We start from the raw sequence: 13789 nt of genomic DNA, 5'->3' as shown, positions 1-13789 counted from the left end.
CCGGCTTTATATCGAATTGAAGGATTAATTCAAATTTGTTTCTCCAAAAAATTTATTTCAAAATTTAAAAATTTAAATTCGGATTAATTGACTATAAAGAGAATAAAATCTAAAATTTTAAAATAATAGGGGATCAATTTTTGGAGCTTTGAATTTTTTTTGATGGACTGACTTCATTTCTAATGCTCGCAGCAGTAAAGAACAGCACATTCGGATTCGGAAACTTCTTCATCCGCTCATTTGCCAAGGAGGCAGTCAAGGAAACAGATGCAGATAAGTTATTCCAGAGAGTCAACAAGATCATTGAAGAAAAAGTCAGACCATTCATCAAGCAGGACCATGGAGATATTGAACTTGTCGATATTAAGAATGGTTGCATGATTGTTCAGCTCGAAGGCGCTTGCGAAGGCTGTGGATGCAAGAACACAACACTTTACAATGGTGTTCTTGGCACAGTTCAAGAAGAAATCCCAGAAATTACAAACATCCGCCAAAAGATGCCATTTGACGACTTCGAATAAGCCAATTTCTTTTAATAAGATCCAATTTTTTTTATAATTTCAAACTAATAAACTGTAACCTTTAACAATTTCATTTGGTTTTTCCTTTTTCCATACAATCGCTTTTGTTTTGAAGCATTTGACGATTTTATATTTCAGTAGTAGTATATGACGGGTTGTGTGACTTTTTTTGTTACATCTATATATAGACGATGCATTAAAATATATTTATTTATAAACCATTAAAAAATTAACATTAATTTTAAAGTAGTATATGTTGATGGGTTGTGTGACTTTTTTTGTAAACGTAAGAATTCATACAATATTGAACGATTTTGTATCATTTTTTTTAACATATGAAGTAAAAAATGTATGATTCTTACGGTTTTTATTCTTACGTTTTTGAATAAATCAAGATTTAAAAATATTCAATATTGTAAGACATTTACACTCAGCTCATACATAAAAAAATAAATCATTAATTAAAAATATATTTCATCACTTATAAAAGAAACTATATATAGATGATGTCAGATATTCCACGATTAATTAAACATTGATTAAATCATGAATGGAATCAATGGAGTCATAATCAAAGACCTCATAAATGAGTAAAAGAAATTAGAAACTAATGATTATTTGAATTTATGAAATCAATTATTTGATTCATTCTTTCTTCAATCTCTTCTATTCTTTTTGTTAAATCATCAATTTTCATTAATGAGGTGATTCTTGATTGAGGAATAGATTTCAAACTAACCACTCCTTTTATTTTTGAAATTTTGAATCCATCAATTTTAAACATTTTATTCAATTTACATGTTGTCAATTCTTCAAATAATTTTTTATTATTAGCATAATAGTCATTAAATTCTTCAACAGATGAAAAAATTTTTATTTCAGTAATTGGTTTAACAACGTTTATTTTTTGTTGAACATTTTCACTTTCATTTATTTCTTCCTCCTCTGTTTCATTTTTTTTAAAATCGGTTTCATTTATCATTAAATAAAAATTAGAATATAAGTGATGAAATATATTTTTTAATTAATATTAAATCAGAAATGGCGGCAGGATTCTTTAAAAAATTATGGGATGGAATTAAGAAAGCTGCGGGTTGGGTTTATAAAAAGGTTATTAAACCTGTTGCAAACTTTTTGGCACCAGTAGCGAAAACGGCTGGAACTATCATAGGTGGGGTATTAGGTACTAAAGCAGGTAATCCGGCGATGGGAGCACAAGCAGGTAACGCAATTGGTGGAATGCTGAAGGAATACTTAATAAAATAGGAGGTAGATAGTGGAAAAATAAATAAATATTATTTTTATCTTAGTATTGGTTGTAGTCTTTGATAAACTTTTTCTCCTTTATTTAAAATTTCTCTTATTGGGGCAGCTTTTGGTGTTATTGATTCAGCTACGTCACTAATTGCTTCTTTATTCTTAAATATCCAATTTGCTCCCTTCTTCAATGTTTCCCAAACTTTACTCGCTCCTCTTTTTACTTTATCCCACAGTTTCTTAAATATACCTGCAGCCATAGTTGATTATTTCATTAAAATTAAAAATTCATTTTCATCTTTTAATTTTGATTTTTTATTTATTAATAAATGACGACTAACTATTTAGTGCCAAACACTAAACCAATTAATGGAAATGTGTTTCATTCATTCGAAAAGATAAATGAAATATTCGCAAAGAATGACGGTAGAAGATATTATAGAGAACTTGAAAGTTCATGCTATGACTCTGATACTCCATATTTTGATGATAAACAAACTCATTTAAGAATTACAAATCCGGCTCATGATGTGAACCAATTAGGTGACACATATATTAAACGCAAAGTTAAAGCAACTCTAGTTTCAAATAAAGCTTTCACATGTGATGCCGCTTTTAAATGCATGCGTTTATTCGTTGGTTACAAATCATCAAATCAAAGCTTTAAACAATTAGAAGTAGAAACTGAAAGAGGTGATGCCGGTTATCTTCAATGGATTGCGCCCGTGAATCTTTCGCATTTGCAACATATAAACCAAAATCAGAAAGGAAAGTTAAAAAGTTTGTTCATTCGTTATATAATAATGTTCAAAAATATGATAACTCAGTATGTGGTAAATATATTGACCCTTCAGAAGTTTTCAAAAGCAAATGAAGAAGTTGATGTCACTTTTGATATGATTATTCCGGTAAATGATTTGTTAGCATTTCAGGCGTTCGATGATTATCCTAAATCATTTGGTGATATCATTCTTAAATATTATGTTTTCAGGGATACTTTAGTATTTTGTCAGGTTGACCCGTTAAGAGTTGCTGATTTACAAAATTACGTTTATGAAAAGATAACTGATGAAAATTATGAAAAGATTATGAATCATGTTTATAAATATGATCGCAAATTCCAACAAATCGGACTTCCTGCCAAATTAATTACAAGCTTAGCCGCTACATCTGCTGACGCAACAGTTGATGACGTTATTATTTCATGCACAAAGATGGAAGTTTTAGAGGATAAATGCATTACACCAGGATACGGTTTAATTGAAGAATCAGTTAAAGCAATACCACGTTTATTCAGTAAGGAAGATCCATTCATGATTCCAGCTCAACATATTGACGTTCGTTCACTAAATGGAGGTTGCATCACTCCTGAAGGTATTAGCTCAGATTTCTCATACGCTCTTCATAATGTTACAGATGTTGTGTTAACATTTCCGAAGAATGCAATGCAAAGAACAGTTTTAGAAAATCCAATGCTTCGAGGTCTTCAGGTCACTATAGATTCCAGAAACTTCCCCGATCAAGCGATGACCACAGTGGGTGACATATTCTTTACACGTATGCTTCAAGCTTCTGATTTAGATGGAGTGAATGAATGCACGGAAGAATACGAGGACTCATTAACTAGACCACTGAATGCAGATGATGGCACGCCATTAGCTAGAACATGGAAAGACCAAACTTCATTCTTATGCACTATTCCAGTTCAACGTGATGGAGCGGGTATATTCTTTGATGGATTAGAAACTTTCAACTCACAAGTTACAGTACAAGTGAAAGCTTATCCAATCATTCAGGGTGAAAATGACACTTACTGTTCAAAGGTGACAAATCCTCCTCAGGTTTGGTTTACTAGGACTACATATTGGACATGGACACCGGATGAAGGTTTGAAATATCATCCAACAGGTACACCACCACAGTATAGAAGTTCATATGATGAAATATTGATGAATAGAAATGTTTAAAATTATAAATTTATTTTTGATTAAATGGATTTAAATTCATCCACCCCTTATGAAGAATTAGCAGGAGTATATAATACATACGTAGATGATATGATTAATGAAGCATTGAGTGATAATAGAAATGCTCTATCTAAGGAAAAATTAATGAAAATTCCATATTCTGAATGTTACTTAAATTCAATCACTGCAGCAATTGGTAAACAAAATAAAGGTAAAACATTAACGATATTAAAACAAATTATCATTATTGCTAACACTTCCCCCATTCACATGTGTTAATTTATATCAACCGTTCAGGTTCACCTTCAGATGATACATTTGAATCTTTAAAGCATTTAATCAAAATTCCAATTATTTATTTATCACAAGAAGAAGCAGAAGATTATTTAAAAAACTTTTTAATGTATAAAGAATTATATAATACAATCAAGAAGCAAGGATTAGAGGATAAAATTATTGATAAACAACGGGATGAATTATTTGAAACACTTTCATTTCAAATTTTGATAAAGAATTTTTGCATTCACTCATTTTTCTAGATGATGCAGTGAAATCAAAACTAATAACAAATGAGAAATCATATTTTAATCAGTTATTAACTCAATGTCGACACATTCAGTGTTCATTCTTTATGGCTGTTCAATATTTCAAAGCATTAAGCACAAACATTAAATCAAATCTATCAACCTTTTCATTTTCAGTGGGTTTAGTCGTCAACAGTTGAACGTTATGCTTTATCAAGTGAATTTACCAATGAGCATTAATGAACTTTACACACAATATCAGCAATTAGGTGAACATGGAAAAATAATAGTTGATTTAAATAAAGGAGTGTTAAATTTGATTAACTTTTTATAATTAATTTTTATTTTTTATTTATAATTAAACATGACAGAAATAGCAAATCTTTTACAGGTTCCATTAAAACAAGGGACAAACAAAAGGGGTGCATATAATAGAACTATGAAAGTTCCTGATGGAATGAAAGAATTAGTTCATATTGTTGCTGGTCTTCAAAAAGATGTTAAACAAATGAGAAACGTTTTAACATTACCAGAAGCTCAAGCATATGCCAAACGTCATGGTCCAAATTGGGAAGCACACGAAGCAGACATTACGGGTCCAAATGGAAAACCTGATGGTATAAATGAAGTTTTCGTTACTGATGGTCAAGGTAATATTAAAGTCATAAATGGTTATAAATTAACTGTATCTGATTATCCTAAACGTAAAGCATATAATGAACATTATCCTATGCAATTTGATGAAAATGGAAAAGCTGTTAAACAATACATTGGAGAAGGTGAAAATGGTCCAATTAATTCATACCGTCATAATCCATATTCTTATTTCAATGAAGAATTAAATGCTATTGAAGAGGGACCGGATGGATTACCACGATATTCTAACCAGTTTGATGGTCAATATGCAAATATTAGACCTGAAATTTCAGCTAAGAAATTCTTTAAAGTTGCTTTATTCGATCCAGTTTTCGCAAATGTTAAAGATGAACTTAAACAGCAATTCCAACCAATTATAGTAGCAAGAATTGCATCAGGTGCTTTATCTCAAGCATTCAAAGATTTAATTAAGAAACCATTATATCAGCAACGAGGTTTAACTTATGATTTAGTTAAGGAATCAGATAAAAGAAAATTTGAGAAATCAGTTGATTATAAGAATGCAATTAATGAATATATTCGGTCTATTAATTTCGATGAAACAGCTAAAAATCAACTTCATGAACAAATACAGGGAATAATAGATTCAAAAGTTCCAGCAAAATAAAAGTTTAAATATATTTTTTTATTCGAATATAAATGAGAAGACGTTTCACTAGTCAAAAGAACACTAACGCAAAAGCAGAGATTACTATTGGTTATAACGTAAATGATGATAAATCACGAATTATTCAAAATGTTAAAGTTAATGTTAGCCCTGAATTAACAAGGTCAGCAACTCAACCAAATTTATTAACTCGTGACTTACCGAAGAATGAGGAGAATGAAGAAAACCATGAGAATGGAGACTCAATCATTTTATCTGAACCTGGTAAAGAACCCGTTGAAATTCCCACTTATCCAGCATACCCCCCACCTCTTTCATCAAACATCGAGAACCCATATAAAATAGACATTAATTCTGAATTAATGAAAATTTACCGTGATATAATAATTAATAATTATGATTCAATAATAAATTTAATTGACCAATCCGGTTTAATTATTTTACCTTATGAATCATTAATTCACATTATCGCCATTCTTTGTGATGTTCAAGATTCAGACGTTAAGATTCAATTTTTCATAGATGATGAGGTTTCATGCTGCCGAATAGTTGCAAAAATAAATCCTATAAAGGATATTAGCACAATTAAGATATCAAAGAATGGAACAACAACTGAACTTCATTTAACATATAATGATATTTATAATAAAATAGTTGATGAATATAAAATATCACTTGAAAAATTCTTTGTTAAGGCTATTTAATATTCAAGCATTAACATTATCGAATAATAATCCTTTGAATCATAATCAATAATAATTGACCTTTCACCAGTTTCTATCGTTTGTTTTATTTCTTTTTGTTTCCCACTATCTGGATCAGTCATTGTAATTATTTTTGTTATAGTATCAGCTTTATCTTTAACTTCAATCTTTTTTCCATCAGGATATTTAAACCAAAATTCCAAAAATTCGATATTGTCAATCTGTTCATATTTTAATCTATCAATTACATTTTTAATACCATCTGAAAATCTTATGAAATAGTCATTATATGGGTTTGATTGAACTAAATTTGAATGAGGTGAAATATAACCTGTTGATGAATATGACATCGACTCATATTTTCTGAAAACACTAAAATTTATAACATGAATGAATTTCTTATTCGTTGAATTTATGAATTCTTGAGGTAATCTTATTTTAGTTTTATTTATCACTGGAAAATAACGCTTTACCATATTTTTAATCGTAATAAAAATGTCAATTATCAATATTATTTCGAATAATAATTGTGAATTAAATTTAACAGTTAGTGGAATTTATAATGTTACTCTCGTTTCTGTGAGTGGTAAATTTAATCCCATTCTTTTAGACCCTTCAGATTATATATCATTTATTAAAGATGGCCATGAAAAAACGTATGATATGTATATAAATAATGTGATAGCGAAATGGGATATTAACACGATTTTAAGTTATTTAAATGAAATCATTTATCGTATGTATGAAGAAAATTTTAAATCAAAACCTGAAAAACTTTTTGAACTTGATGAAATAAATAACCTTATTAAATTCCCGCTGAAAATTAAATTTTGTACTCCTCACCTTCGTTCATTGTTGGGGATATTAAATTTTGAAAAAGATGTTGGGGATGTTTTGTATTCTGACACTGGTTCCAATTTCATTTTAATCAAATGTGATAAAGTTAATACCCCAATGAGATTTTCACATCAAACATTAGACCCTAACTCTTACCCATCAATACAAAACATTTTATCCATCAACTTAAACACATTTTCTTTATCATATCCGTTTCAATTATCCGGGAATTCATTTATTCTTCATTCAAAAGATTTATCAAATATTAAATTTAGAATAACTGACCTATTTGATTGTGATTTAGAATTTATGAATGAAATATTATGGCAATTTCAAATAGAGAAAATAGCTGATGAGATAACGGATTAAATATTTATTTTTAAATCGTAATAAATGATTAAACAACAGCAACTTAAGGCGCAAAGCACCCAAGTCCTTCAGACCATTACATACGCCATATATGCATATAATTCAAAGATGGCAGAACAAACACAAAGGTTGAAATATGGAGATTTGGAGATAGTATTGAAAAATGACCGTTTCGAATTCGTTTGCAAAGGTGGTGCAGTGATATCAAATATAAAAGAAATTTTATTTATGAATTCAAAAATTAAAGGAATAACGGATGATATAACATCAATTCCACCAGAAGAACAAAGATATTACGCATTAAATGCATTTCCCAAAGTTTTGAAGATTGGAAGATTTAATTTAAATGAGGAATTCATAAAAGGTTTCCTAAACGACATAATGAAGAAAGCGGATAAGGAATATGTGGCTAGTGAATTAAATAAGAAGGCAAATTTGGTTTATGTTGATGAAAAAGATAATGAAATTAAAGAAAGGGTTGAATGGTATCATGAATGGACATCGAAGATTTTTAAAACTAAAGCTGATACAGGATGGGTTTCAGGATGTTTAGACCTTAAAGCAGATAAAACTTATGTTAACGATGAGTTAGAGAAGAAAGCGGATAAGGAATATGTTAACGAAATATACCAAAGTTTGATAGGAACAACAAAAAATATTGAAACTATTGTTGGTGACTTTTCTGTCAATGAAGAAAATAAATATTTTAGATGGCAGTTTGTACAGTCCTTAAAAAATGGTACACGGTGTAAACTCATTCCGAAAAATAACAATGAAATGTATGTAAGTTATAAAAAGAATGATGGCACACAAGTTAAAGTTCCATTAGACAACAACTGTTACTTAAACTTATATGGAGACGAACAAAAGAAATATTTAAGAGTTTATGAAATGGTGGATATGACATTGCCTGACCCAGCTCCAGCACCATATTATTATGACTATGGAGATGATGTCAGAACACCACATGTAGATGAACAAAAGTTAACATTATATTTAGATTATTATAGATATAAAAGATATAATGCAATAGAAAAAACGAGAATAGTATATTATTATACAGATGACAGAAATAAATATTATAGTCAAGATTTTACCCACCCTGAAAACATAAGATTATATTATAAAAAATATTCTGACACAAACCAGAAGAAACCTGAAATAGTTGCACTATATTTTAAGTTCAAAAGAGGCAATCCTATAATATCTCATATGTTTGATTTAATGAACCCAGTAGGTTCTATTTATACATCTATGGATGCAAGAGGTCCTCAAGTAATGTTTGGTGTTGGTGCATGGGAACAAATAGTCGACAGGTTTTTGTATTGTGCAAACTCTTCAAAGGAAACAGGGGGAAGTAAAACGATTACAGGTGAAAATTTACCTGCACACAGTCACTACATAGATTTAAGTACATCTCAAGCAGGTTGGCATAAGCATAGATATTGGGATTGGTCAGGAATGACAAAAGGTAAAGGATATGATGTTAAAGATGACGTTAAGTTTGCTATAAATTGTTACTGGAGTGACACTCAGGGAGAGGGAAACCATACACATTTCGTTTCAGGATATACACAAACAACGGGACAAAGTAAAGAATACATGCCACCTTACATGACAGTTTACGCATGGTATAGAGTTCAATGAACGCTCAATGTTTGTGAAACAAACTTTAGAACGGACTGAAAGTCCTGAGCTCCAAAAGAGCAAACGGTATAATTTAAATTTTTATTTTAGTATAAATGAAGATTCTACCATATGGTGTTATTGGAAGAGATAAAGATGGAAACCCAATATTTGATCCAAAGTTAAATTCAAGTTACTGACAAGACAACAACTTGAAAAGTTGCTGAAACCAAAACAGGATGAGAAAATGAGAAAGAAAAAAATTTAAATTATGTAATTTTATTTTTATCATAAATGACAAAATTAATTAAGCCAACTATTTCTAAATTAATGTTACCAATGAAATCATTTCATGGAGTACTTATCCCAGGTTCTTCACAATTAGCCGGGGCAAGTGTTTGTGACTCAAGGTGGAACATTAGCGAATCCATTCAAATTATTAACTAAAGATGAAGTTAATAAAATGATGATAAAATAACTGATAACAAAATTTGATTTCAGTGCTACCATGTTACCATGTGCTACCATGACAATTAACTTCTTTTAAAAATGATGACAACATGACATTTTGACAACATCACTGGAAATATGATGCAGTCCAAAAATAAAGTTAGTTTTAAAATTATTTTTATTTATTTTTTTATTTTGTATGTAAGAACAGAAATGTCAGTCGAAGTAAAAACATTCACGAACAAATCAAATGGCGAAACATTCACAAAAGGCACTTATAATGGTATTGAAATCTTACGTAGAGACAAGGATGGTTACATTAATGCAACAAAGATGTGTCAGCAGTTTAGGAAAGACTTTAGAAAGTTGTTGGAAAATAAGTCCTGGGAAGAGTATTATAAGGCATTTTGTGAAGAATATAGCAACAGTCGGAATTCCGGCGGTTGCTTTTTATACAAAATTCATGCAGGAATTCCTGATGAAATCAAACAGGTTAGAGGAACGTATGTAGACCCAAGACTTATAAACTATATAGCAATGTGGGCTTCTCCAAAATATTGCATAGCAGTTGGAAAAATTATGGACTCCATAGACAAGAAAGTTCATGAGAAATTAGATGAAGAAGAACTCGAAGATACAGTAGAGAATGCTAAACATTTGTTTGAAGAAGAAGTTGGAAAAATGCGCGAAAAACAATTAGAACATGAACGTGAGATATGTTATGGTTATAGGGATTCCCCATACGAACTAGACCAATGGGAACAAGAAGATTTAAAGAGAGAATTTAGAGAATATGAACTCGCTAAGATAGCATTTGAAGCTGCAGAAAAGAAGTTAAAAGTTTGGGGTCGTTTTGTACAAAAATATTGTGAGTAAATGAACCATTTATTTTTATCATTAACGACCAAAAATATATGTTATCATTAATGATTTCAGGTTATTCAATAATTAATTATTTTTGAAGAACTGAGGGTGTCACTACGTCACCATGTGTCACTCGGTTAATTAACTTCTCTGAAAAAATGAGACAACATGACATTTTGACAACATCACTGGAAATATGATGCAGCCCAAAAATAAAGTTAGTTTTAAAATTATTTTTATTTTTTTATTCCTATATAAATGACGACAACAAACAACAACAGTGACTATATCGTTTCTGATGAAAAAGTTATTGATTCATTAGTTGAGGAATTAGTTGTGGCAGAAACTAAAACCCTCAACGAAAGAATTGGTGAAAACATGATTGATTTACATAACTACCTCAAACATGATGGAGGAAGAGGAAGGAAAACCGGTATGGCTTTATTAGTAAATAAAATATCAAATTTAACGATTATAGATGTTGATATTAATAAATCATACAATGATGAACTTAAAGAAACAGTTAGAAAAGACATTTTATCAAAACTTTCGGATAAAGATGTTATCGTTAAAACCGCTTCGGGAGGTCTTCACATTTATTGCAACACTAATTTCTTCTATGCAGTTTCGAACAGAATGATTAAATGTTATTCCTGCAATGATTATGATATTGATATAATGACTTCAATGGATGATTCAAAGCGTTCTTTAGTAGTTATGGCTGATTCAAGAGTTCGCAAGAATGCAACAGAACCAGTCAATACATACTCATTCATTCGTGGAAGTTATGATTCAACATTAACTAGAACAGTGAATGATATATTAAATGATTTGAATATTAAGGTAAGAGTTGAACAGAAGAACGAAGAAATAAAGACTATCATGAATGAGAACAAAGATGTAAACATTGACGATAAACTAGCTCAAAGCATAGTTGATGGCATCTGTGATTTTGAAGTACATAATGACGGTGGAAACAAGAATTTAGAAAAAGAAGTTACATTATTCACACTATTTCAAGCTATTAATTCGTTACCCAATCATTTAATTAATGAAGCATACGACAACGTTTATAACTTCTGTAGTTTAACAGAAAATGCAAAAAGTAATTTTGAAAAAGCACGTAATAGATATGCACATTTAATGACTTCTCCATTTGTTTTGGTGAAGATTCTAAAACTATATCAAAAGGAATATTATGATGAATATGTTTTACCTTTATTACGTAAGCCAAAAATAACATTTGATATAAAACTTGATGACTCGTTTTTGATAACGGATATTAGACGCAAGGCTGAAAATCATCAGTATAAAAACAGTTCTGAAGTAATTGAGGATTTATCACGTGTAATCCGTTTTGTAGATTGTGGAAACAAATACTTCATTCAAAAAGATTACAACATCCACGACAAAATGAATCAAATATCATTCGTTCTTCAATCAAACATGAAAGAGTCACTTAAAATGATTAAATTATTTAAAGAAGAAGGTAAAACAATAACAGCATGGGACGTACTATTAAATCAATTGTCTTCATTAACCGTTAAGGGTGTTTGCTTTAAATCTGATTCTCCAGATGTTTTCTCAACGTTTCAAGGTTATAAATACAACATTCTCGAAAAACCAGATTACTCAAAAATTGAGATGTTTATGAATTTCATTAAAGAAGCCATTTGTGATAATAACGATGAAGTGTATAAATACCTTCTCGGCTGGATTGCATCAATGATTCAACATCCTGGAATCAAGAATGAAACAGCAATTATTTTGAAAGGACTTCAGGGAACAGGTAAAAACAGATTTACAGACATTATTTCTGAACTTCTCGCTGGTTATTCATGTAAAAACATTACTGAAATAGGTGAGCTAACGGGTAATTTCAATTCAGTAGTTGAGAATAAAATGTTTCTTGTACTTAATGAACTCAAGAATGTAGGTGAAGATAGACTCGCAAACTTCAACGCTTTGAAATCAATTATAACGGATAATGAGATTAGAATTAATGAAAAGAATCAACCCAGAAGAACAGCACAGAACGTTGCAAACTTCATTTTCGTAACTAACAATGTTTACCCTGTCAAAATTGAAGTTGGAGACAGAAGATATGTGGTTTTAAGGGTCAATGGTAAATTTAAGGGTCAATTTGATTACTTCAAGAATTTAATGGATTCATGCACAAAGGAATTTTATGATAATTTGCTGACGTATTTTATGCAATATGACCTTTCATCATTTAATGTACGAATCATACCGATGACTGAAGCCAAACAAGATTTAATTGAATTATCAACAAATCCTTTAGATGTATGGATAAATACACATTATGATGAATTGTGTGTAGGTATGACGTGTAAAAATGCTCTATTCTGCAAACCATCAGACATGAAAGACAAGAATTTTCAAATGAGCATTAAGGATAAATGTGATAAGAAACAGAGAAGAATAGATGGTAAACAGACATGGTATTATGTTTTGAAAGAAGAAATGAAAGGATTATATAAACAGGTTGAACCAAACGATAATGAGGATTCATTTACTGATGATGAAATACCTGTAAATGAAGCTTTATAAAGTATGATTTGAATTTATTTTTGCATTAATCCCACTATGTTGTCAAAATGTCATGTTGTCTCATTTTTTCAGAGAAGTTAATTAACCGAGTGACACATGGTGACGTAGTGACACCTTCAGTTCTTCAAAAATAATTCATAAGTGCCTTCCTCATTAATCCCACTATGTTGTCAAAATGTCATGTTGTCTCATTTTTTCAGAGAAGTTAATTAACCGAGTGACACATGGTGACGTAGTGACACCCTCAGTTCTTCAAAAATAATTAATTATTGAATAACCTGAAATCATTAATGATAACATTAACTGATAACATCAAATTTTATTTTTATATAAATGGATACCCCTCCACAAGCTCAAAATTTACCACGAATCATAACAAGGGAGGAAATGATAAAAATGATGCAAAAACAAATTAAAAACAACAAACCACAAAAACCGAGAAGATGAGGAATAAAAATTAAATTTGGATTGAGTTTAAAAATTCATCTTTATTAAATTCATCTCTTCCAACCAATTTATTTATTCTATTAAATTCTTTTATTTTTGCTTCGCTCAGTTTAAGGATTGAACGGTAAGTTTCTAATTTTTCGATTATTTCTTTCCTCTCTTGATCGTTTTCAACCCCACCACATTGCGGCTTCTTTTTGTAATAGCATATTTTTGATTTAATTTTGTTTAGTTTCTTTTTATATTCATCATCAGGACTCTTGGCTGCTTTATTGTCACTCATTTCTTACGAAATAAAAAAAAATTAAATATTATTTAAATATAATGGAGTAATAAAATAAATCGGAATTTCTATTAATTTATTGTCAACTTCAACTAATGCATTGCC

At 30.0% G+C, this 13789-nt stretch overlaps 7 protein-coding genes across 7 annotated transcripts, besides 1 other annotated feature; all 7 read left to right on the top strand.

Moving 5' to 3' along the window:
- Window positions 1-167: 167 nt before the first annotated feature.
- TVAGG3_0361990 (NFU1 iron-sulfur cluster scaffold) lies at window positions 168-901 on the top strand (the record flags this gene model as incomplete). Its single annotated transcript, XM_001579871.2, has 1 exon — window positions 183-521. The coding sequence occupies one exon, from the start codon at window positions 183-185 to the stop codon at window positions 519-521; it is 339 nt and encodes a 112-aa protein (XP_001579921.1).
- Window positions 902-2107: 1206 nt separating this feature from the next.
- On the top strand, window positions 2108-3745 carry TVAGG3_0361980 (uncharacterized protein; the record flags this gene model as incomplete). The annotated part of the gene is made up of 1 exon (XM_051231472.1): window positions 2108-3745. The coding sequence occupies one exon, from the start codon at window positions 2108-2110 to the stop codon at window positions 3743-3745; it is 1638 nt and encodes a 545-aa protein (XP_051101202.1).
- A 150-nt stretch (window positions 3746-3895) lies between these two features.
- Window positions 3896-13789: part of a mobile genetic element that runs on past the window's edge.
- Window positions 4727-5533, top strand: TVAGG3_0361970 (uncharacterized protein; the record flags this gene model as incomplete). The annotated part of the gene is made up of 1 exon (XM_051231471.1): window positions 4727-5533. One exon carries the CDS (start codon window positions 4727-4729, stop codon window positions 5531-5533), a length of 807 nt encoding a protein of 268 aa, XP_051101201.1.
- On the top strand, window positions 7468-8077 carry TVAGG3_0361960 (uncharacterized protein; the record flags this gene model as incomplete). The annotated part of the gene is made up of 1 exon (XM_051231470.1): window positions 7468-8077. A coding segment is annotated over one exon (610 nt), but the record flags the coding sequence as incomplete, so codon positions are not given.
- Window positions 8335-9090, top strand: TVAGG3_0361950 (phage tail repeat-like family; the record flags this gene model as incomplete). The annotated part of the gene is made up of 1 exon (XM_051231469.1): window positions 8335-9090. One exon carries the CDS (start codon window positions 8335-8337, stop codon window positions 9088-9090), a length of 756 nt encoding a protein of 251 aa, XP_051101199.1.
- Window positions 9733-10395, top strand: TVAGG3_0361940 (uncharacterized protein; the record flags this gene model as incomplete). Its single annotated transcript, XM_051231468.1, has 1 exon — window positions 9733-10395. The coding sequence occupies one exon, from the start codon at window positions 9733-9735 to the stop codon at window positions 10393-10395; it is 663 nt and encodes a 220-aa protein (XP_051101198.1).
- Window positions 10642-12954, top strand: TVAGG3_0361930 (uncharacterized protein; the record flags this gene model as incomplete). The annotated part of the gene is made up of 1 exon (XM_051231467.1): window positions 10642-12954. One exon carries the CDS (start codon window positions 10642-10644, stop codon window positions 12952-12954), a length of 2313 nt encoding a protein of 770 aa, XP_051101197.1.

Source organism: Trichomonas vaginalis, chromosome V, assembly GCF_026262505.1.
Source record: "Trichomonas vaginalis G3 chromosome V, whole genome shotgun sequence".
In the NCBI taxonomy this organism is placed as follows: domain Eukaryota; phylum Parabasalia; order Trichomonadida; family Trichomonadidae; genus Trichomonas; species Trichomonas vaginalis.
Note: the sequence above shows the minus strand (reverse complement) of the source record. Positions and strands in the feature narration are given on the sequence as shown.